Here is a 24,416-nt window from a genome sequence, read left to right on the forward strand (position 1 = left end):
TCTCCCGCCCGGGCAAGATGGCGGCCCCCATGACTCCTTACTCAAGATGGCGGCGCTATGTCAGTGAAAGGGACCGGGCGAATGTCGCCTATTCTGCCAGTCAGCCTAAGGCGGGAGCACATCAAAACGTACCCTGAACCTAGCACTTCTAGAAACATCATCCAAGCGACGCTTGGAGCGTGACGTAAGAGTGAGGCGAAGCGCAAGCAGCCACTCCTCCCCCCCCCGAGCGGGGCGAGCCGGAGCCCCGCCCCTTCCGCTCTTAGCCCCGCCCCTTCCGCTACGAGCGCCGCCCTTCTGGGGTTCCGTGCCGGGATGCCAGCTTTCACCTCAGGGCCCGGCGCTGGCCCGCAGTCCCAGAGCTCTAGGGGGCGGGAGGATCGCGAGCTAAGGCCAGTCTAAGCTGTGTGTGTTGAGACCCTGTCTTCAGAACGAAAGATGTCCGCGCGGGCTGCCAAGCAGAGGGCCAGGAGCGGGGGGGAGGTTTGTCCTCCGGAGCCGTCCGTGCCACTGCACGTCTGGACGGCAGCCTCGGCGCCGCCATGCGATCACCCCGCCGGCCTCGCCTCGAGGATGGCGCCCGCGGTCCCAGGACGCTCCACAGACTGCGGCTTTGGGGGTCAAACTCAGGGCGCTGTACTTGCGGGGCAGGCGCCGGGCCTCAGCGACCTCCCAGCCCCTCAGCTCTACTTCTCCGAGTGCGCATGCGTTAAGCCGCCGCCCCACTTCCGGATTCCCGGGCTTTAACCTAGCCCGGGCTTTGAGAGCCCTTCTCTGTTCTCGCGGTATCTAGGGAGGGGGCGGGGTCCAGCGTAGGTCCCGCCTTCTCGGGCCGGAGCTACGGCGAACGCCGAGGCCCAGTCCGCAGCGCGCGTTCGTGCGCGCCCGGCGCTAAGTCCCGTCCTCCTCGCCTGAGGGAGCGAGCGGGTAGCCCGGCCGCGTCGGGTGTGCTCGAAACCCAGCCCCGAAGTCCCACAGCGAGGCGCGAGGTTCCGGGTTGAGACGGGTGGCGTCGCCTCCTCACCCGACCCCGTCCAGCGCGGCGCTGGGGCCAGGAGAGGAAGATGGCGGCCTCCGTGCTAGGCGAGTTGGGCGAGGCTTTCCCCGGGGTGGAGGCGGGACGGGACGGGGGAGTCTGAGGTCACCGTGTGCGTGTTACAGGTGCTGCGTGGATACAGAACCTGAGGAGCCGAGGGATGCGGGCCTTGGGGTGAGTGCCCCCCCCCACTCCCGGGGTGAACCCGGCCGGGCTTCGGGGTCACAGGTCAACCAGACCCGCGTCTGCTTTGTCACGGTTTTCTCACCAGTGCATTGCAGGGCCTTGCAGGGGTCTCCATTATGCATCACACCCCCCAGGGCTGGAGTGTGTGTGAGTGATAATGCATCACACCGCCCAGGGCTGGAGTGTGTGTGTGTGTGATTATGCATCACACTCCCCAGGGCTGGAGAGTGTGTGTGTGTGTGTGTGATTATGCATCACACTCCCCAGGGCTGGAGTGTGTGTGTGTGTGTGATTGATTATGCATCACACTCCCCAGGGCTGGAGTGTGTGTGTGTGTGTGTGTGTGTGTGTGTGTGTGTGTGTGTGATTATGCATCACACTCCCCAGGGCTGGAGTGTGTGTGTGTGTGTGTGTGTGTGTGTGTGTGTGTGTGTGTGATTATACATCATACTCCCCAGGTCTGGAGAGTGTGTGTGTGTGATTATGCATCACACTCCCCAGGGCTGGAGTGTGTGTGTGTGTGTGTGTGTGTGTGATTATGCATCACATTCCCCAGGGCTGGAGTGTGTGTGTGTGTGTGTGTGTGTGTGTGTGTGTGTGTGTGTGTGTGAGATTATGCATCACACTCCCCCAGGGCTGGAGTGTGTGTGTGTGTGATTATGCATCACACCCCCCAGGGCTGGAATGTGTGTGTGTGTGTGTTGTGTGTGTGATTATGCATCACACCCCCCAGGGCTGGAGAGTGTGTGTGTGTGTGTGTGTGTGTGTGTGTGTGATTATACATCATACTCCCCAGGTCTGGAGAGTGTGTGTGTGTGTGATTATGCATCACACTCCCAAGGGCTGGAGAGAGAGAGAGTGTGTGTGTGTGTGTGTGTGTGTGTGTGTGTGTGTGTTGGAGACGAGAGTCTTGCTATGTTGCCCAGACTGGCATCGAACTTGCCATCCTCCCGCTTACTAGTGTCGGGATTACAGATTTGCCCCACCACGCCCGCTTTGTACAGTCCTCTCTGACCCTTCTGAACATAATTGGATTCTTACCGCCATACAGGTGCAAAAAACTTTTCTAGTTAACGCTGTGGTTTTGCAAGTGTGCTGGCAGGTTACGCATTGTCCACATTGTGGTTACCATCCTGCTTACAGGTGTTGTCCACTTCTGACGTCTGAAGTAGTAGGCATTGCTATCCTCATTTTTTTTTTTCCCTAACAGGGAGATTGAAGCCCTCAAAATACAGCATGACTTGGTTCGAGGCCAGTTTCCTACTCTACCTTACAGAGCATTGGGTTAACCGCCACAAGATGAATTCTTTCAGGGTTGGAGATACTGTTGGGTTAGGGCTGTCAGGGAACCTTCCCTCTTCTCTTCGTTCCTTGTCTACAGTTCATATTGGTATTCGGAGATTGATGATCTGGTACCCTCTCCACCCCCATACTGGGGGTTTAACTCTGGGCCTTGTACTTGCTCAGGTTGTGCTCTATCACTTTGAGCCATGCCACCAACCTGACATTTTGTTGTTGTTTTTACTAGCTAACTGGAGTAGGAATTGCTCAGACTCTTTTTTTGCCTAGGTTGGCTGTAGCCACAATCATCCAGTTCTCAGCCTTTGGAATAGCTAGAAATACAAGCTTGAGCCACCAACCAGTGCCAGGCTTTACACGGTACTGGAATAAGACAAAGGGTGTTAGATTTAGTGTCAGGTCGCTTAGCATCTGTATTCTCACCTAAAAGGTCATCTGAAGTCACCTCCAAAATCCTCTACTGTTTTCTGTACTTTAGTTATATGTGTGTGTGTGTTTTGTTTTTTTTTGGGTCCGGTCGTGGGCCTGAACTCTGGGCCTGGGCACTGTCCCTCAGCTCTTCAGTTCAAGGCTAGCGCTCTACCACTTGAGCCATAGCGCCACTTCCGGCTTTTTTCTTTTTGCTTATGTGGTGCTGAGGAATCGAACCCAGGGCCTCATGCATGCAAGGCAAGCACTCTACCACTGAGCCACCCTTTATATTGACCTCCAGTTGTTTTATGTATTTGTCAGGATTATTCAGAGAAGTTGGGCAATGCTACCGGTTAGGCCAGGGATTCATTACTTTAAAGTCTTTTTTTTTTTTTTTTTTTTTGTCGGTCATGGGGCTTGAACTCCAGGCCTGGGCGCTGTCCCTCAGCTCTTCAGCTCAAGGCGAGCGCTCTACCACTTGAGCTACAGCGCCACTTCCGGTTTTCTGGTGGTTTATTGGAGATAGGAGTCTCATGGTCTCTCCTGCCCGGGCTGGCTTTGAACTGCGATCCTCAGATCTCAGCCTCCTGAGTAGCTAGGATTACAGGCGTGAGCCACCAGCGCCCGGCTTACTTTAAAGTCTTTATAGAACATAGCTGACTTACAGTAGAAAGGTTTAAAGGTCTATGTATTACAAGAAAAGAACAGTGTATCTATATTAAAGTGTATAGTAGTAGAAAGTCATATGTTTGATTCCTTGAATTTTTGGGGGGGGGAAGGGGCCGTACTGGGCTTGAACTCAGGGTGTCTTGCTAAACCAGGCAGTGGTTCTACCACTGGAATCACACCTCCAGCCCTGAACGTCATATATTTGAACACTGGTTTAAGTCATTCTTTCCAGATTGTCATGCTTCATTATCAAGAACTTACTAGCAAGCCTGTGGAGCCAAAACTAGCATGTTTCAGACTGTTTAACTTAGTTTTAAAGTTAAGGCTTCTTACCAGGATGCTAAGTAAAGCTTAACATTGACCTGCTAGGGCAAAGGATCTTGGGTTAATATCTATTTGCCACCAGACACACATGAGCCATTCACTTTTCATTCTTAACTCCCAGTAAACTGGCTCTTCCTGGTATTTTGGATAAAGGTAGTCTCTGAATGAATACTTCAAGGCTACTCCATTGTGATCCTCACAGTGTTTCCATCAAAATGGAGCTAGTACATACACGGCAAACAGGTTTTCCATTTCTGCTATTCCACAGGCTAATGTCACCTCAGAGGGCAGGTCTGCAGTCATGTATCCACACAAGTGCTTCTCTTGGCATTTACCGGAAATGGGAGAAGAAGAATAAAATTGTTTACCCTCCACAGCTGCCTGGAGAGCCTCGGAGACCAGCAGTAGGTTTGTGGGTAGAACTGACCCCTTAATTTTGGCAAGGGCTCGTATTTTTTATTTATCTATTTAGCCTTTCTTTACTTTTTTGGGTTTTATTTATTTTTTTAATGGGGGAGGGTTACTGTTCTTCAGCTTTTCTGCTCAAGGCTGGAGCTCTTACCAGCTGAGCCATACAGCTCTAGCAATAGCTACAACTTTAAACAGAAGATAAAGTCTAATCAGCTTGTTTATTTGTTGATTTAGTTTGGAATTTGTCATGGGGCCTGAACTCTGAGCTTGGGTACTGTCCCTGAGTTTTCAACTCAAGGCATGCACTCTACTACTTGAGCTACAGAGCCACTTTGGTTTTGTGGTGGTTTATTGGAGATAAAGTGTCTCATAGACATTCCTGCCTGGGCTGGCTTTGAACCATGATCCTCAGATCTTATCCTCCTTAGTAGCTAGGATGACAGGTGTGAGCCACTGGCACCCAGCTCAGCTAATTGTTTTTAAGGTTCTTTCTTCTAAATCTTTTTACTATTCCTATGGATAGAAATGTTGCACCTGTTGGCACAAATTAGCTGTTTCATGGTTTCTGTTTCTTCCTTAGTAAACTTATAGTAAGACTTAAAAATAAAATGTCATTGAGGTTGGAGATGTGACTCAGATGGTAAAGTGCTAGCCAATGAGCAGAAGCATCACGTAATGAGATTGAGTCCCAGTCTTGGATTAACAAACCAAACAAAAGAAAAGCAACAAAAAACTCACAACTTTGTCAGGGGAAAAAAGTCTCCAAATATTTCATAGTGTTTTTATTTTATGTGGGAGCATTTTCATTAGGAATTTTGGTAAGCTTACTAAAGTTGGCTTGTTTTTCTTTTCCCATCCTTTTTGCTTTAAGGAAATCTACCACTGTCGAAGACAAATTAAATACAGTAAAGACAAGATGTGGTATCTGGCAAAATTGGTAAGCTAGAATGATTTATTATATAATTCTAAGAAAAATTATAAATTGTACCAGTATTTAAACTATGAAAGCTATTTTCCCATTCCCCCCAAAAGTGGAGCATGTAATTATATATGCTCAAATAATTAGTAGGTTATCAAAATATTATTTTCCAATACAAATATGATTTTGCTTTTTTTTTTTTTTCCCAGTCCTGGTCTTGAACTCGGCCTATGCACTGTTCATGAGCTTCTTTTGCTCAAGGTTAATTTAGTGCTCTACCACTGAGTCACAGCGCCACTTCCAGCTTTTTCTGTGTATGTATTACTGAGGAATGGAACCCAGGGCTTCATGCATACTAATCAAGCCATATTCCCAGCCCTCTCACTTTCTTTTTTGCCCAAGCCTGGTGCTCTACCACTTGAGCCACAGCTCCACTTCTGGCTTTTGGGTCATTAATTGGAGATAAGAATCTCATGGAGGGCTGGAAAGGTGGCTCAGTGGTAGAGTGCTTGCTTTGCATGCATGAGGCCCTGGGTTCGATTCCTCAGCACCACATAAACAGAAAAAGCCGGAAGTGGCGCTGTGGCTCAAGCGGTAGAACGCTAACCTTGAGCTGAAGAGCTGAGGGTCAGTGCCCAGGCCCAGAGTTCAGGCCTCATGACCGGACCCCCCCCCCCCAAAAAAAAAAAAAAAAAGAAGCTCATGGACTTAATATCCTGGGCTGGCTTGAACCAAGCTCCTAATATTTTAGCCTCCTGGGTAGCTAGGATTATAGGCATGAGCCACTGGCACCTGGCAAGAGATATTTAAGAGTAATCAGGAGTCTGGCTATACCCAGAAAATCTAGAAGACTTACTTATCTGTCAAAGTTAATTCAACCTATTTTAGAGTTTTCTTTTTGTTCCCTCCTTAGGAAGGGAAGTTAATAGATGAAGAGAGAGAAAAGCAGGAAACATAAATGCACTCCGTGTATTTATTCTACAAGAAGAGGTGCTTTAAGTACTAGTGTGCTTGCTGATAGCCTGTGGTCGCTCTTAGTCATGTTTGTGCTCTTTAAATATTAGTGAAACTATCTGGGTTTTATGTTTATTTTATTTTTTATTTTTTGTTGGTTGTGGGGCTTGAACTTTGGACCTGGGCACTGTCCCTGAGCTCAGCTCAAGGCAAGCACTCTATCACTTGAGCTACATACAGCTCTACTTCCAGTTTTCTGGTGGTTAATTGATACTGGGGCTTGCCAGAGTGGCTTTCCCTTACTTTTTCAGTCAAGCCTGCTACTCTGCCACTTGAGCCAGAGCTCCACTTCTGGCTTTTTGCTTGTTAATTGGAGATAAGAGTCTCATGGACATTTCTGTGTAGGCTGGCTTTAAGCCATGATTCTCAGATCTCAGCTTCCTGAATAACTAGGATTACAGGCTTACAGCACAGATCCACAGCAAAATAATATTCTCTTACCTTACATTAGTTAATACTGGGGAGGATTTCACGGTTACATTTCCACATGTTCTAATCAGTCTTACCCTACCTATTAGTAACCCAAAATGTTTGCTTTTTAACTTGAAGAGGATGGTATCTCTTGTGAAACTTGGTGTTTTTTGCTTGGGTTTAATTCATTGATCAGACCTTAGATTGTGGAAGAGCTTTACTTTTTGTTGGCGAAGGAACGTTTGATTTGTAGATGAGTTTGTTTATTGACTCTTTTGTCTGTCAACCTTTAATTCTAGATACGAGGAATGTCTATTGACCAGGCTCTGGCTCAGTTGGAATTCAGTGATAAAAAGGGCGCCCAAATAATTAAAGAGGTAATAAGCTTGTAAGATTTGGGGGTTGAGGGAGACAGGCATATACAGCTACCTTGCAAGTGTTAATAAGCTCAGTCTGAATTGTGAATTCTGTATTTTTTGGTGGTAATATATACTGTGCCTTAGCCATTGTTATTTGATAAGGAAGTTCATGGAATACTCCTCTTCAGAACTTTTATCATTTGACAATCGCTTTATTTGTTTGTTTGTTTTTGGTGGTCATGGGGCTTGAACTCTGGGCCTGAGTGCTGTCCCTCAGCTCTTCAGCTCAAGGTAAGCACTCTACCACTTGAGCTACAACTCCACTTCCATTGACAATCACTTTAAAAAGTGATTACAAGATGGTCTCATGCCTGTAATCCTAACTATTCTGGAGGCTGATATCTGAGGAGAGGGTCTCAGTTTGAAGCCAGGCTAAACAGGAAATTTCATGAGACTCTTACCTCCATTAACCTCAAAAAAGCCCGAAGTGGAGCTGTGGCTTAAGGGGTAGAATGCTAACCTTGAGCAAAAGAAGCTCAGGGGCAGTGCCCAGGCTCTGATTTCAAGGCCCAAGACTGGCCAAAAGAAAAAAAAAAAATATTACAGAGATCACAAGAGATGAGCTATTTAATTCTGTTCTTGTTCAGCAGTAGAGAATGTCATTCTTTTCCTTGTTTAAGGTTCTCTTAGAAGCACAAGATATGGCAGTGAGAGACCACAATGTGGAATTCAGATCCAATTTATATATCGGTAAGATTTTTAATTACTGGGAAATGTTTCTGTGGCCACACCATGTTCTTTATGCAACAATAGTCTTTGACATCTAACTACTGAGCTTGTCAATGCCTTAGTATTTTGGTTTTGAGCATATCAATGGTGATTTGTTTGATGAGTAATAATGATTGTGATATTTTAATCTTGCCTCTTCTGTAATGAGACCGAAATAAAGGAAATATCTTGCCAGTAATTATTACATAAATGGATTCCAACAATAGTACATAGAGTAATCTTGTTGTTTTTTTTTGGGGGGGGGGAGGGGTTGGTCATGGGGCTTGAACTCTGGGCCTGGTGCTATCCTTTAGCTCTTCAGCTCGAGATGAGCACTCTACCACTACAGCTACAGCACTACTTCCTGTTTTCTAAGTGGTTTATTGGAGATAAGAGTCTCATGGCTTTTCCTGGCCTTTCCTACCTGTGCTGGCTTTGAACCCCAATCTTCAGATCTCCTCCTCTTGAATAGCTAGGATTACAGCTGTGAGTCACCGATGCCTAGCTCTTTTTTTCTTTTTTTTTTTCTTTTTGGCCAGTGTTGGGGCTTAACCTCAGGGCCTGGGTTCTGTCCCTGAGCTTCTTTTTGCTCAAGGATCTACCACTGCCCTAGCTGGCTTTGAACTAGGATCTTCAGATCTCAGCCTCCTGAGTAGCTAAGATTACAGGCATGAGCCACTGGTCCCTATGTAGAGTAATCTTTTAGTCATAGTAACACTATGATTTAAAAGGTCGTAGATAAAAATAAATTATTTCCTTTCTTAGTAAAACTACTGGGGAAAAAAAAGAAAAAATAAAACTACAAGAAAACAAATAGTTAACTGGCAGAGGTAAATAAAGGTCTCATATTGACTTAAATTGTATTTATAATATGCCAAGTCAGGTACTTAATCCTTCCAATGACCAGTATGGAAGATAAATTACTGTGGGAGTGAAGGGCTTTGAAAGGCTCCCCTGACTGGGATGGGTATATGGTGTGCTCCCTTTGTTAAGACGTACTGCATCTGTGCCTCTGCTCTGGTGCATGGGTCTCCTTCAGGCTAAATGCATGATGAAAGCACTTGTGAAGCCTGATGTGCTGTCTGAATGTGGGAACATGTACAGCATGGCTTCACAGTCATTTCCTAGGGGGAGATCAACCTTCATTACAAAGCCCCCCTACCACCTCACACCACAGTCACTGGAGCAGTGGTTGTGATTTCTCTCTTCTCACTTCAGCATCTGCTCCTAATCACAGTGTTGTAATCAAAGATGTCAAAAGAGAAGTTTCTCAAACCCACATATGAGAACTACCTGAAGATTTTTTTTTGGGGGGGGGGGGTCTGGTTGTGGGGCCTGAACTCTGGGCCTGGGCACTGTCACTCAGCTCTTCAGCTCAAGGCAAGTGCTCTACCACTTGAGCCACAGCTCCACTTCCGGCTTTTTTTTAAGCAAAAAATTTCCTAATCAATCCTACATTATTAACTCCTTGTGAATTAAGAGATCTCCTGATGCACTTTTCAGGTAAAAAATCTGTACCCACTCAAACTCTTTTGGTTTTGTCTAAATCACATTTCATACATAGGGCTAATAAGTTTGCATAGCAGGTTTTTTTGTGTGCTGGTCCTGAGGCTTGAAGTCAGAGCCTGGGTGCTAACTCTTAACCTTTTTCATTCAAGGCTGATGCTCTACCACATAAGCCACAACTCCACTTCTGCCCAGGCTGGCTTTGAACTGAGATCCTCAAATTATCAGCCTCCCAAGTAGCTGGAATTATAGGCATGAGCCTTGGGTACTTGGCTGGAGTTCATAAATAAGTCCTGATTTCATTCAGCCTTTAGGGTGACCATGTCTGTGAACTTTCCATTACTGTAACAAATATTCAAAGCACCTCAGCTTAGAGACGTAAAGGTTTATGGGGCCTTGCAGCTTTGGAGGTTTTGGCTGATAGTTAATTCTCTTCTTCCCTGCACAGCTGTGTCCAACTCAGGGAGAGGCCAGTGCCTGAAACGCATTCGCTACCACGGCAGAGGTCGCTGTGGCATCATGGAGAAGGTTTACTGCCATTACTTTGTGAAGCTGGTGGAAGGGCCCCCGCCCCCACGCGAGGCCCCCAAGACGGCCCTGGCCCACGCCCAGGAGTACATCCAGCAGCTTCGAAACCGCACCATCATTCACGCTCTGTGACAGGCTCAGGCTGGCAGTGTAGATATCTTTAAAAATAAAAGTTAAAGACAAATACTTTTGATGGTTTGTCATTGAATTTTTGGCTTGCAATATGTAACTGAGTTTTATGTGAGTACTGTATAAGGCTTGTCTATCTGCAGCCCCTGGCAAGTGTGTGTGTGTGTGTGTGTGTGTGTGTGTGTGTGAGAGAGAGAGAGAGAGAGAGAGAGAGAGAGAAGCTTTAGACACTGGAACAAGCTAGATGCAGCAGGCATTTGTAAGATGTTTTGAAGGGAATGTGAACTTTCTCACTGGTGTCCTGACCATGGTAGCTCTGTTACAGGCCATGAACACTGTAGGATAAGAAGCTTGTCCTAATTTCACTATTCTCTTGGGACCAGGGCAGCTGTGGAGGAGGGGAGCATGGCTTCGTGGTGTTTTCAGTGTAAGAACTTTAAGGCATTTGGCTGATTTTCCTTTGACTATTGACATAGACTACTGTGTGAGGGTTTTTGTTTTTCTTGGTTGTTTTAGCAGCAGCTTGAAATCAGGAGTTACTAAATATCCTAATCTAAAATTCTAAAAATGCTTTAACTTTGAAAGCTTTCTTCTAGTGAAGTGAAGCCTGTCGTTATGTCTTTCCCATCCACAGTGCTTTTCTGTTATTTATATATCTTCTCCTTTTTTTTTTTTTTTTTTTTTTTTTGCCAGTCCTGAGGCTTGAACTCTGGCCCTGGGCGTTTTCCCTGAGCTTCTTTTGCTCAAGGCTAGTACTCTACAACTTGAGCCATGCCACTTGTGTTTTTTTCTATTTATATGGTACTGAGGAATCAAACCTAGGGCTTCATGCATGCTAGGCAAGTACTCTACCATGAAGCCACCATTCCCAGCCTTGTAGATCTTCGTTAGCATTAAATTTTAAGGTAAATTCAATTACCGATAGAGAACTTAAACCAACCTCCAAGCTGCATTCTAAACTAGGGCAGTAGGTGGTGCTGTACACCTCATTAAGAAAATTTTGAGTCTCCAGTGTTCAACACTACCTGATACCCATTGATGCACTTTTTCATTGACAAGAAGCACTTAGTCCCCAGTCCTAGTCTGATGTGTTTTGAAGTGTTGTATACCAAGGAAGAATCTGGGGTTCTTCTTTACTAAAGCAGACTGGGCCCTATTTCAGTGCTTAGGGACCTTGGGAAGGCTAATTCCATAGATCTGTGTGATACACAAGCTCTTCCAGGTGCTCTATGGCAGAGGACGGCACTCCTAGATGGTTTGTGAAGCAGAATGAAGGGTGGGCTTTGAGGGGAATGTGTTAATTTGTCATTAGACAGATCTGCCACTTACAGGATCCTTGTTACTTGCCATGCTAGTTATTTTACGGAATTCTTCACAAGAATTAAGTGTTGTTTTTCCACGTTACAGACGAAGAAACGGAGGTGTACAAAATTCAAATAACATCACAGAGCCACATAGCATGAAAGTAGTGGCACTATGATATAACTGGTTCTGAATTTCTAATTGAAGTTCTTTGTTTGCCTTCAATTAATCCATTTTTTGTGGGTTAAAAGGCTTCAGGAAGGAATAAGCCAGACTTTAGGATAGGTTCCTTTTGGAATCAGGGAAATAACTCTGGAAGGGTAAAAGGGAACCTTGATTCTAATCCTTCTATGCTCCTTTTTTTTTTTTGGGGGGTCCAGTCGTGGGGCCTGAACTCGGCCTGGGCACTGTCCCTCAGCTCTTCAGCTCAAACTAGCGCTCTACCACTTGAGCCACAGTGCCACTTCCGGCTTTTTTTCTTTTTGCTTATGTGGTGCTGAGGAATTGAACCCAAGGCCTCAGGCATGCAAGGCAAGCACTCTACCACTGAGCCACCTTCCCAGCCCCCTTCTATGCTCCTTAAGAGAGAAGTCTCTGAAAGGTTCCTTTCCCTTGCTGGCTTGCATTTCATATCACGTAGCGAACAAAGTTTGGTGTTCTTTGAAGTCAGCTTTTGGGATCACTGGGAGAGCCAGGTGTGGTGGCATACACCTATAATACCAGCATTTGGAAAACGGAGGTAGGGAGATGGAGAACTTGGGCAGCATGGCGATACCTACTCTCAAAAAGAAAAGAGGAATTAAGGAATATGTTTAAGAAATGCACATTTCTGAATCCTGCTCTCAGACGAAGTAAACAAAAGTATCTGGGGTGGGGAAACAGCCTGTCTTCCTTCCTTCCCAACTGCTGCAGTGATTGGCGTGTTGGAGGATTCACTGGACTAGAGGATCTCAGCTCTCCTTCAGCACAGAGGCTTCCTGACTCTCGGCAGCAAGAGTTTCGATGTCGCTGGTTGTTGAAATAAGCCAGGAGATGGCACCATCATCCTAACAATGCATTTCATAAGTGAAGATACTGATGCATTCAGGCTCTAGAGACTTTTGAAAGCAGGTAAGAATAAAAAGAAAAACGGACCTTGAACTTTGTTTTCCCTTTTTTCTTTTGGTGCTACAGATGGAACCCAGGACCTTGTGAATGCAGAGCATGTGGGTTGCGCTGTCCCCAAGTGACACCTCCAACTCCCCTGATCCTGGATTCCAATGAAGACCAGTTGCGTATGAGCTGTGTTAGAAGAAGGAATGATTGATTTGGCTCACAGCTTCATAGGTTTTCAGTTCATGATGGCATAGAAGGCCACATCATGGGCCGGAAGCGAAATAGAATGGTAACAGGAAGAGACAAGGGCAAGATTACACCCTTAAGGACACACCTCCTGAGGCCCTCCTCCAACCAGGCCCTGCCTCCTATATGTCCACCACTTATCACTTGGCTATTCAAAGTTTGACTCCATCAGTGCATGGAACCATTCATTTAGAGTTCAGAACCCTAAGAATGCAGTTATCCCCTAAAATGGCCTCATAAACACACACCCAGACAGGTGTGCTGTGCTAATCTATGTAGTTTATTGGTCCAGTCAAGTTAGTGGTTGAGATTAACCATCACATGACCAAAGGTTAAGTCTTCCTTTGGAACTCCTGAGGTGTTGTAAAGTGTTATAATTACCTGTATTGTTTTAAGCACTTTATGTACAGTATCTTATTTAATGAATCTTCCCTACAGTAATGGTGGTATAGAGAACATCTGTTTAGTTTTTATGTTTGAATGCACTTTTTTTTTTTTTTGGTCAGTGGTGGGCCTTGAACTCGGCCTGAGTGCTGTCCCTCAGCTCTTCAGCTCAAGGCTCTACCACTTGAGATACAGCGCCACTTCCGGTTTTCTGGTGGTTTATTGGAGATAAGAGTTTCACAGAGCCGGGCGCTGGTGGCTCACGCCTGTAATCCTAGCTACTCAGGAGGCTGAGATCTGAGGATCACGGTTCAAAGCCAGCCCGGGCAGGAGAGACCGTGAGACTCCTATCTCCAATAAACCACCAGAAAACCGGAAGTGGCGCTGTAGCTCAAGTGGTAGAGCGCTCGCCTTGAGCTGAAGAGCTGAGGGACAGCGCTCAGGCCCAGAGTTCAAGCCCCACGACCGACAAAAAAAAAAAAAAAAAAAAAAAAGAGTTTCACAGACTTTCCTGCCTGGGCTGGCTTTGAACTGCAATCCTCAGATCTCAGCCTCTTAAGTAGCTAGGATTACAGGCGTGAGCCACCGGCGCCCGGCCTATGCCTTGATATTAACACAGCCCGGTACTGATACCTCTTGCCTGTAATCCTAGGCACTGAGGAGGCTGAAACCTGGGGCTGGAGGTTTGAAGCCAGCCCAGGCAGCTATATCCTAGATACTCATTTCCCATTAACTAGAAAAAAGTCAGAAGGGAAGGTATGGTTCAAGTGGTAGAACACCAGCCTTAAGTGAAAAAAATGAAGCTTGATTTCAAGCCTGATTTCAAGCTCCAGTACCTACACCAAAATAATAATAATAATAATAATAATACAGTCACTGCCCAGTGGAAAGGGACAGTAAATGAATCAAGCAAGTGTTAATTGTGTTTCCAGTTACAAACTCAGAGGGACTGGAGACTGGAGGCAAGTATCACAGGGTCCTGAAAAATAATGACTGTTTTTTTTTTGTTTGTCTTGTTTTATTTCCTTAAAGAGACACAATGAGAGGAAAGGGTAAAAACAGGAATTTTAAAGGATCAATAAGTTGTTATACCATTTGAGGAATTTTTTTAATGGTATAAACATGAAGGACCTCTTGTTTCCTCCTGAAGATCTTGGTGGGCAGGCCGGGCATTGGTGGCTCACACCTGTAATCCTAACTACTCAGGAGGGTGACATCTGAGGATCAAGGTTCAAAGCTAGCCCGGGCAGACAATTTAGCAGCAAAAGGTCAGAAATGGAGGTTTAGCTCAAGAGGCAAGGTGCTAGCCTTGAGTGAAAAAGCTAAGGGAAAATGGGAAGGGCCTGAGTTCAAGCCTCAGTCCTGGCACAAAAAAGGTCTGTGTGTTCTGTGGGGTGCAGTGTATGATATTTTTGGAGCTGAGGTTCAGCAAACTTTATTCAAGGTTCAGCAGCTAAGACCCAAGGAGAAAAATGTGTGAAATATACCAAGAACATTGCAACCCCCTCCCCCCCCCAAAAAAAAACCCAGATATGTTTCCTGGCAAGTGATAAAGAGTAATTCGATGTTTGCCATGTATTTCATCTCTACAAAGCAGTGGTAATAACAATTAGAGTTGAATAAGATGGGCTCCATCACACTGAAGATAATTAAAACAGGAAATAGTTGTGAAGTAGGTGAACATCTAAGCAAATTTTAAAGCCACAGAAAGTGGCACAGGTGACATTACCACTTCTAGAAATGGACCCCACGCCTCTGTCCTAGATTATACTTATCCAGGATCTGATTTCTAGTTGAGAGAGAATCTGGTCTTTATTCTTTTTTTTTTTTTTTTTTGCTTTTTTTCTTCTTTTGGGTCCAGTCGTGGGGCCTGAACTCTGGACCTGGGCGCTGTCCCTCAGCTCTTCAGCTCAAGGCTAGCGCTCTACCACTTGAGCCACAGCACCACTTCCGCCTTTTTTCTTTTTGCTTATGTGGTGCTGAGGGATCGAACTCAGGGCCTCATGCATGCAAGGCAAGCGCTCTACCACTGAGCCACCTTCCCAGCCCATGGTTTTTATTCTTAAACTGTGAATTTTTAAATGCTTCATTTAGAATATATCTGCTATGATATTATAATACTTTGAACGAGAGAAGAAATATTGGTAGGTGAATTATACTTCATAGTTAAATGATTTTTTTCCCCATTAGAGACTTGAATGAATCATTGTGTTCGCTTATGGGAGAAGGAGGTTCATAAAAATTTCACATCGGAAAGCGAGGGATGGTAATACTGTTATCCAACAAAGGGGAATTTAAGAAAAAAGATTTACTGTTAATGAACTTGAAAGAGTTGCTTAATGTACACGTGGATGAATACATTCTGGAGTCAATTTGAGCTATCTTCTAAACCTCATGAAGATCACCCCGATGTTTAATTATTGAAGTCTATTCTTGCTGCTCTTGTTCACTGTCTCTTTGCAATGTGACTCTGCAGGTCTCCAAGCTACATGGGAGGATCACGGGGCCTAGCTAGTCTGCAGGAAAATTCATGAAACTATCTTCATGGAAGGAACCACCTAATGAAGCGGCTCTCGCCTGAGATCTCAGCACCCACTGGGAAGTCTCAAAGAAGGTGGATTCCAGCTCAGGCATTTACTCAGACAGGACAGGAAACCCTATGGTAAATATAACCCCTGAGAAACAGGGCTGGATGTGTGGCTCAATGATATCTCATCAGCCTAGCAAGAGCTGTGTGTATATGGGTGGTCTTTGAATCTACAGAATGTATTCCAAAGTGCCTGTTGCTAGCTCCCAATATAGGCCTTAGAGAGCTTGCTTGCTTGCTTTCTCTTTTCCTGGACCCCTGCCTCTGCTGTGTAAATATGCTAGAGGATAACAGGCCCCATGGGAGAGAGCTTTGGGCCCCTAGTTGACAGCTAGCTGAACCCTCCATGTGAATATTTCTAAGTCCGCATCCTACGGAAAATACCTATCCTTTTCTAATAGCTGTTAAGATTTAATAAGGTTCATTCTAAGCTTATCACAAAGAAAGTCTTCAATGAATTCTTCCAAGTAGGAATTTAGATTAACTTAAATGACTACTTCCTCAAACTGGAAATGTGTTCTTTTTTTTTTTTTTTCTTTTGGTAAAGTTTAAACAGATTTCAAATTCGAACACTGCTGCTTATGCCTGTACTCCTAGCTAGATCTCCTGAGGTGAGATCTGAGGATTGTGGTTTGAAGCCAGGCTGGGCAGGAGAAGTCTGTAAGATTTTTCTCTCCAGTGAACTACCAAAAAATGGAGGCGTGGCTCAGGTAATAGAGGGCCAGCCTTGAGATGAAAAGCCAAGGGGAAGAGAGAGGGAGACTTTGAGTTCAAGCCTCAGTACCATCACACTAAAATAATATATATATATATATATCCCTGGGAAGTAAGACTATACAATTTTCATTTATGTGTCTTCCCATATGTCTTATATTTTCCAGGCAGAATACATATTACTTAAGTAATTGAAAAAAGAAACCCAACAGCAACAAATCGTTAAAGTAAAAAGTCTCATTTTGAGCAAGAACCAGAGGTGGAGAAATGTGTGATTTGGGAACTCTTATTCTCTTGACTTTCCAACATCAAGCCTTAGAGTTTACAAATGGAGAGAAAAGTTGGGGAGACAGTTGATTAAAGGGCCTCACATAGAGGCTGGTGAGGATGGGAGCACGTGGGAATACTGAAAGGAGATGAGGGTGTGACACAAGCCAGGCTTGGGTGTGCAGATTGTAACCTGAGCAAAACTGTTTTCTGACCCGGCCTTGCTCATCACGTGGGTTAAGTTGCAAAGAAGGCTTGGCATGGGACAGGAGACAGATGGGGACCACAGTGGGAGGCCTGGGTTAAGTGACAATTGCAGAGGAACCCCCTGTAACCACCTCCATGATTTAAAGAGGGAGGTAGGAGAGAGCAGTCCTTTCAGAGTTCACGCTTGGCTAGACACTTCTTAGCATCGGGTTTTCTATTCTGCTAAGATATTGGTGTAAGGTGTCTGGCACCGGTGACTCATGCCTATAATCCTAGCTACTCAGGAGGCTGAGATCTGAAGATCACAGTCTGAAGTTAGCTCAGGCAGGAAAGTGTGAGATTCTATTTCGTTAACCACCAATAAGCCAAAAAGTGGGGCTGTAGCTCAAATGGTAGAGTGACAGGCTTGTGCAAAAAAAAAAACTAAGGGACAGCACCCAGGCACTGAGCTCAAGACTCAGTTCTAGCACATGCATGCACACTCGCGTGCGCACGCGTATACACACACACACACACATGCACACACACCAGTGCAAAGTAGGAGTGTTAAATGTGGCATTTTCCTCAGCCAGTAGTACTGACTGTCCAAGTTAATAGAGTCTAGGAGGCCTGTGACTAAGTAAAAATAGGGAAGTTCACATTCCTGCAGCCTTAGCTTAGTTTTTCCTTCCCTCCCTCTCAGCTCTGTGTGTGCGCATGTGCACGCACCAGTACTCACTGAGGCTTAGATGATGCAGATGCTGTGTTTCTGTTCTCTCTGTTTCCAGTACATCCCACTGGGTGGTGCTTTATGACTGGTTACTGGTGTGTTTTTAAACTCTGATCTATTTACTAGGCTAGTATCTGGTTGGTGTGTCTACTGTGAAGTTACTCTGTTCTCTTTGTCATGAACAAACATCTTACTTGTGAGGAGAATTTTGAGATCAATTTTCCATTTGCTAGAGTTTCAGCATTGATTGGTTTCTGTTGACTGAGATAAAGACCACCATCACAGGGGCCAAATGGTGGCTTTCTGATGTCACTATAATTTCTCCTGCATGTTTTTATTTTTGTTTTTTTGGCCAGTCATGGGATTGGAACTCTGGGCCTGGGCGCTGTCCCTGAGCTTTTTCTGCCCAAGGCTAGTGCTCTATTACTTTGAGCCACAGTGCCACTTCTGGTTTTCTGGTGGTTAATTGGAGAGAAGAGTCTCACAGACTTTTCTCCCTGGGCTAGCTTTGAACTGTGACCCTCAGATCTCAGCCTCCTGTGTAAAGATAATGGCATAAGCCACAGGCACCCCGGTGCATGTTATTTTTCTACTAGAAGGGAGAGCTTTGTCTTCTCATTTATTCATTCATTTGTCTATAAAAGTATAGATTCGTGGTTGCTTACTTTCCTCAATGGATTATGATAGCTGCTACTTTTATTTCATGCTCAAAACTCCCCAATTTGCAAAGTAGATATTTACTTCAAGTTGGTTTCTGTGTCCTTGTGACATTTACTCATTTATTGTTAGAGCATTTCCTTATTTTATGAGATAGAAAGATGTTCTCAGCTCATCTTCTTCTTTCCCTGGATTTAGCAACTTTAAAACACCCTATTTCTGGGCTGGGAAGGTGGCTCAGTGGTAGAGTGCTTGCCTTGCATGCATGAGGCCCTGGGTTCGATTCCTCAGCACCACATAAGAAAAAAGCCAGAAGTGGTGCTGTGGCTCAAGTGGTAGAGTGCTAGCCTTGAGCTGAAGAGCTGAGGATCAGCTCAAGTGGTAGAGTGCTAGCCTTGAGCTGAAGAGCTGAGGGACAGTGTTCAGGCCCCCAAAAAACAACAAACAAAAACACCCTATTTCTTTATCCATGATTCTATTCCTAAATGTTAAAAAGGCAGAAACAGTTAAGGTACCCAGTTTATTTCATTTACCTGGCCTGCTGCCTATGCAGGCAGATTTGAGATTTTCCACCTTACCATCAGGAACTGCCAACGAAGGGGAAGTGTGCGTGTGACAGCCAATTAACTATTAGCTGTGAATCTGAGGGTCCTGCAGAGATCACAGAAAGGCGCTAACACCCATTTGTCATGCAGAAGTGTTAGGCTTTTCTCTGCACCTTTATTCAAGGGCTACACAGCACAGGAGCTCTGTCCAGAGAGAGAGAAATGGCTCTCACACATTTCTCTTTAAGAACAAGCACCGTGGAACTACTGTTGTGAAAAGACACTGGGTTGAGACCACACCTATGGCATGGTGGTGGCGTTCATCCCCACAGCCTATCATGGCTGAACCCAAAAGATCCCATATCTCTGCACTGGTAGAGAATTAGCCACTGAGTGCTAGGAAATAGCCATTGTAACATCTCTTTGGCTATGTAATTTGAAATAATTACTAATTAAATGAAAATAAAATTGGGTCTGTAGGAACAGTAATGAACATGGTTGCATTGGCTGTTACTCCAGTACTGTTTGTTGGAGCTTCACCTATGGGGGTGAGGAAGGAGGAGGGAGGGGAGGAGCCTTGGCTTGTTCCTTACTGATGATGAAGGTGTAGGCCTGCCCTGGAAGGCTGGGCAATCATTGGCTAGTGCTACCACTTGAGCCACAGCACCACTTCTGGCTTTTTTCTTTTTGCTTATGTGGTGCTGAGGAATCGAACCCAGGGCCTCATACATGCAAGGCAAGCGCTCTACCACTGAGCCACCTTCCCAGCCCTCTGTTCCCTTTTTCAATCATCCATCCTCTCCCACTGACCTTCCCTTTCAATCTTGTTTGTTTCCTGATATTTATTTTGCTAAACTGTCTGCTAATTGTTCGAAAGATTTGCTCTGTGAGTTTTATTCACACATACACACACACATATACATTTATATATATATTATACTTTAATACTTTATCTTTGATGAACATCACTTTGCGTCCAATAGCAAGTGTCTTTGAGCAGGTAAATCAAATATGTACATAGAGTAGGTCTAGATCATTGTACAAAGGTCTGTCTGGGTATCTAAGAAAGCAAAAGATTGTGGATGTCTGGGATAAAGATAGTGGGAAGATTTTGGAAAATAGACTGGATGTTCATTAGCCAGATGGAGTTTTGGGAGCAGGAACAACTATCAAGGTGGGTGTTCAGATTGCTGGCTTGAACAGTAGGATGATGGGTTGTATAGGGTGCTTAGGTGGGAAATAGAGGACAGTTAAATCTGGGGATTAAAATAAGTCAGATTTGGGCTGGGAAAGTGGCTCAGTGGTAGAGCGCTTGCCGTGCATGCATGAGACCCTGGGTTCCATTCCTCAGCACCACATAAGAAAAAAGAAAAAAGCCGGAAGTGGTGCTGTGGCTCAAGTGGTAGAGTGCTAGCCTTGAGCTGAAGAGCTGAGGGACAGCGCCCAGGCCCAGAGTTCAGGCCCCACGACCGGACCCCCCCCACCAAAAAAAAAAAGTCAGATTCTTAAAATTTTCAAATGTACATAACATTGATCATACTATTTCAAACCTGTGTGTGTGTCCTTTGTCTCTTTTCTTTTTCCCACTTGGGGCTCAGCCCCACTCTCCATTTTCAGCTTTTTGGAGATAAGAGTCTTACAGACTTTCCTGCCCAGGCTGGCTTCAAACCACCATCCTCAGGTCTCAGCCTCCTGAGTGGCTAGAATTACAGGCGTGAGTCACCAGTGTCTGGCAACAAATGGCATTTTGTATCTTTCTCCTCCATATTGTTGCTCCAGTGGAGACTAATGAAGGAAAAATATAAGAGGAGAATAAAACTCACAGAGAGTTCTAGAAACAAGGAATTCATCATGCTTTCCTCGGAAGATGATGTCTGGTGGAAGGAAGTCAAATAGATTCCATGCTCTTTAGAACAAATCAAAGGCATTTTCTTTTTTTTTTTTAATTACCAAAGAAATGCACTTTTAAAATGTTTTCCAGTTTCTGTGTGCGCTCCCTTTTATTCTTGGACTTCTTTATGTCTAATGGGATAATAGAAACTAGTTTTCTGTTGTCTATTATTCCTCAAAGCTGTCAATTTACCCTGAATGGAAAATGAAACAACTTTCATTTGAGCTGCTAATAAATGCCCAAATGCATCCACATTTCACTTATTGATTATCTCCCGCTGACAAAGGCAAACACAAGCTCAGTAGGTGGAAACGAAAGATTTAATTACCTGAGAAAGGAGCTGGAAGATCTACAGCTCTCAGGGATCAAGCAATTGTTATTCATGATTGGCTCTGTGAGATGTCCCTGGGACTTGAGCCTTTTCTCCAGTTTAAAAAAAAAAAAATCAACAAAACCTCCCTACTGTGATTGTGGCAAGCACCTTGTTAGTCCATTTTTCCCTGTGCATTTTACCAGCTCGAAAGTTGTGATCTAGAATGAGCCTTGTCAGGCCATAAATCGGTTCATCCCGTGGACTGGTATATGGTGGGTGTTTCAGGTCACAGAGTGCCAGGCACGCACTTAGAAAACATGGAAGGGCAGTCCTGAGGGGCAAATTTATTGCCCTCAGTGCCCACATCAAGAGAATGGAGACAGACCAAGTAAATAATCTCATGTTGCAATTAAAACAGCTAGAAAAACAAGAAAAAATGGGACCTAAAGCTACTAGACGAAGCCAGATAACCAAATTAAAAGCAGAGATTAACCAATTAGAAAATCAGAAAACCATAACCAAAATAAACCAAACAAAAAGCTGGTTCTTTGAAAAAATAAACAAAATTGATGGCCCATTGGCTAGATTAATTAAAAAAAGAAGAGAGGAAACCCATATTAATAGGATTAGGGATGCCACGGGAAACATCACCACACGTACCCAAGATATCCAAACAATTCTAACAGACTACTTTCAAAAGCTATACTCTCTAAAGGAAGAAAATCGGGCAGAAATGGATGCATTTTTAGAGAAATACAAGTTGCCCAAACTGAGCAAAGAAGAAGTTAACCAATTAAATAAGCCAATATCCTATAATGAGATACAGGAAGCTATCAAAAGTCTTCCAACAAAAAAAAGCCCAGGACCAGATGGATTCACAGCAGAATTCTATAAGACCTTTAAACAAGAACTAATACCCATACTCCTCAAGCTCTTCAGAGAAACAGAGAAGGAAGGAGCTATCCCAAACTCATTCTACGAAGCCAATATCACACTCATCCCCAAACCAGGCAAAGACCCAACCAAAAAGGAGAATTACAGGCCAGTCTCCTTGATGAATACAGATGCAAAGATCCTTAACAAGATTCTAGCTAACAGAATCCAGAAACACATAAAAAAAATAATTCACTATGACCAGGTAGGCTTCATCCCAGAGACACAGGGATGGTTTAACATACGTAAGTCAATAAATGTAATCCAACATATCAACAGAGCCAAGGTCAAGAATCACATGATTATCGCTACAGATGCAGAAAAGGCCTTTGACAAAATTCAACATTCATTCATGCTAAAAGCTCTGGAGAAAATAGGAATAGAAGGAACATTTCTAAAAACAATAAAAGCCATTTATGACAGACCAATAGCCAATATTATACTTAATGGGGAAAAGCTACAACCAATTCTCCTAAAATCAGGAACAAGGCAAGGATGCCCACTGTCTCCACTCCTCTTCAATATAGTCCTAGAACCCGTAGCCAGGGCAATAAGGCAAGAAAAAGACATTAAAGGGATCCGCATAGGGAAAGAAGAAGTTAAACTATCCCTTTTTGCAGACGACATGATACTATACCTCCACGATCCCAAAAACTCCATCCCCAAACTCTTAGAAATCATAAATCACTTCGGCAAAATAGCAGGATACAAAATAAACCCACAAAAATCAGTTGCCTTCCTATACACTGATAATGTACAGGAAGAGAGGGAAATAAAGGGAGCAACCCCATTCACAATAACCTCCCGAAAAATAAAATATTTAGGAATTAACCTAACCAAAGATGTAAAAGAACTATTTAATGAGAACTATAAAAAGTTAAAGAAAGAAATTGCAGAAGACACTAGGAAATGGAAAGACCTCCCATGCTCCTGGATAGGCCGACTTAATATAGTAAAGATGGTAATACTTCCAAAACTAATATACAAATTCAACGCAATTCCTATTAAAATCCCAATGACGTACATCACTGAAATACAGAAAACAGTCCAAAAATTCATATGGAACAACAAAAGACCTAGAATAGCCAAAACAATTCTAGGGGATAAAGACAATATGGGAGGGCTATCCATGCCGAACTTCAAACTCTACTACAGAGCTATAATAACAAAGACAGCATGGTACTGGCACAAAAACAGACCCGAAGACCAATGGAACAGAATAGAAGATCCAGAAATAAATCCACAGGCCTACAGCCAGCTGATATTCGACAAAGGAGCCAAAGACATACAATGGAAGAAACACAGCCTCTTCAACCGCTGGTGCTGGGAAAACTGGGCAGCCACATGCAGAAAACTAAAAGTGGACCCCAGCCTATCACCATGCACCAACATCAACTCAAAATGGATTAAAGACCTTAACATTAAACCTGAATCTCTGAAACTACTGCAGGACAGAGTAGGAGAGACACTTGAACTAATAGGCACAGGAAGGAACTTCCTGAACAGAGTCCCAGGGTCACAACAAATTGGAGAGAGACTCAACAAATGGGACTACCTTAAAATAAAAAGCTTCTGCACAGATAAAGCTATCGCAACCAAGCTAGAAAGACAACCAACTAATTGGGAAAAAATATTTACCAGCAATATATCAGACAAGGGGTTAACATCCTGTATATACAGGGAACTCAAGAAACTAATCCCTCCCAAACCTAACAAACCAATTACTAAATGGGCAAGGGAACTAAAGAGGGACTTCTCAATTGAAGAAATAAAAATGGCAAAGAAACACATGAGGAAATGTTCATCATCCCTGGTGGTGAAGGAAATGCAAATAAAGACAACCCTGAGATACCACCTTACCCCAGTCAGAATGTCCCACATCCACAAATCAGCCAACGACAAATGCTGGAGGGGATGTGGAGAACGAGGAACGCTATTACACTGCTGGTGGGAATGTACACTCATACAACCACTTTGGAAAGCAGTCTGGAGGGTCCTTAGAAAGCTAAAGATTGACCTCCCTTACGACCCAGTCATACCACTTCTAGGCATCTACCCTGAACAACAGGAACCAATATACAAGGACACGTGCACCTCCATGTTTATTGCAGCACTGTTCGCAATAGCTAGGATATGGAAACATCCTAGATGCCCCACCACAGATGAATGGATCCAAAAATTGTGGTATCTATACACAATGGAATATTATGCAGCCATTAGAAATGACAAAATAATGGCATTTGCAGGGAAATGGATGGAGCTAGAAGGAATCATGTTGAGCGAGGTAAGCCAAGAACGAAGAGACAAACAGTACATGGTCTCCCTGATAAGTGGATGATAAATCCAAAATGTTAGGTGATATGACAAAACTAACAGGACTTAAGAAACAAAGAACTCCCACTCATCTGGTCGAACCACTACTAAATATCCCCATGCTGCTGATCACATATATGGTATATAACATATGAGCACCGTTATATATTACAGACTGTGATAGACAATTTGCTCCAGGAAAGTTAGAATGAACTTGTGACTTTAAATGAGCATCATTATTCCACAATACTGTGAATTTCCGGAAATTATGTAATCACTTAAT

General features: G+C 44.1%; 1 protein-coding gene across 3 annotated transcripts; it reads left to right on the forward strand.

The window, feature by feature from the left end:
* Positions 1-314: 314 nt before the first annotated feature.
* On the forward strand, positions 315-10,027 carry Mrpl22 (mitochondrial ribosomal protein L22). 3 transcript variants are annotated; one of them, XM_069993883.1, is made up of 7 exons: positions 315-392; positions 1,162-1,210; positions 4,194-4,329; positions 5,208-5,273; positions 6,980-7,057; positions 7,720-7,789; positions 9,762-10,027. In XM_069993883.1, exons 2-7 carry the CDS (start codon positions 1,197-1,199, stop codon positions 9,971-9,973), a joined length of 576 nt encoding a protein of 191 aa, XP_069849984.1. In that variant the 5' UTR covers positions 315-392; positions 1,162-1,196; the 3' UTR covers positions 9,974-10,027. The 3 variants fall into 3 exon arrangements, with proteins under 3 accessions (XP_069849984.1, XP_069849982.1, XP_069849985.1); XM_069993881.1 differs by lacking the exon at positions 315-392 and adding an exon at positions 836-1,083; XM_069993884.1 differs by lacking the exons at positions 315-392; positions 1,162-1,210 and adding an exon at positions 836-1,083.
* The last annotated feature ends 14,389 nt before the right edge of the window (positions 10,028-24,416 follow it).

The sequence above is a fragment of the Dipodomys merriami genome, unplaced genomic scaffold, assembly GCF_024711535.1.
Source record: "Dipodomys merriami isolate MVZ:Mamm:240054 unplaced genomic scaffold, mDipMer1.0.p SCAF_44, whole genome shotgun sequence".
NCBI lineage: Eukaryota > Metazoa > Chordata > Mammalia > Rodentia > Heteromyidae > Dipodomys > Dipodomys merriami.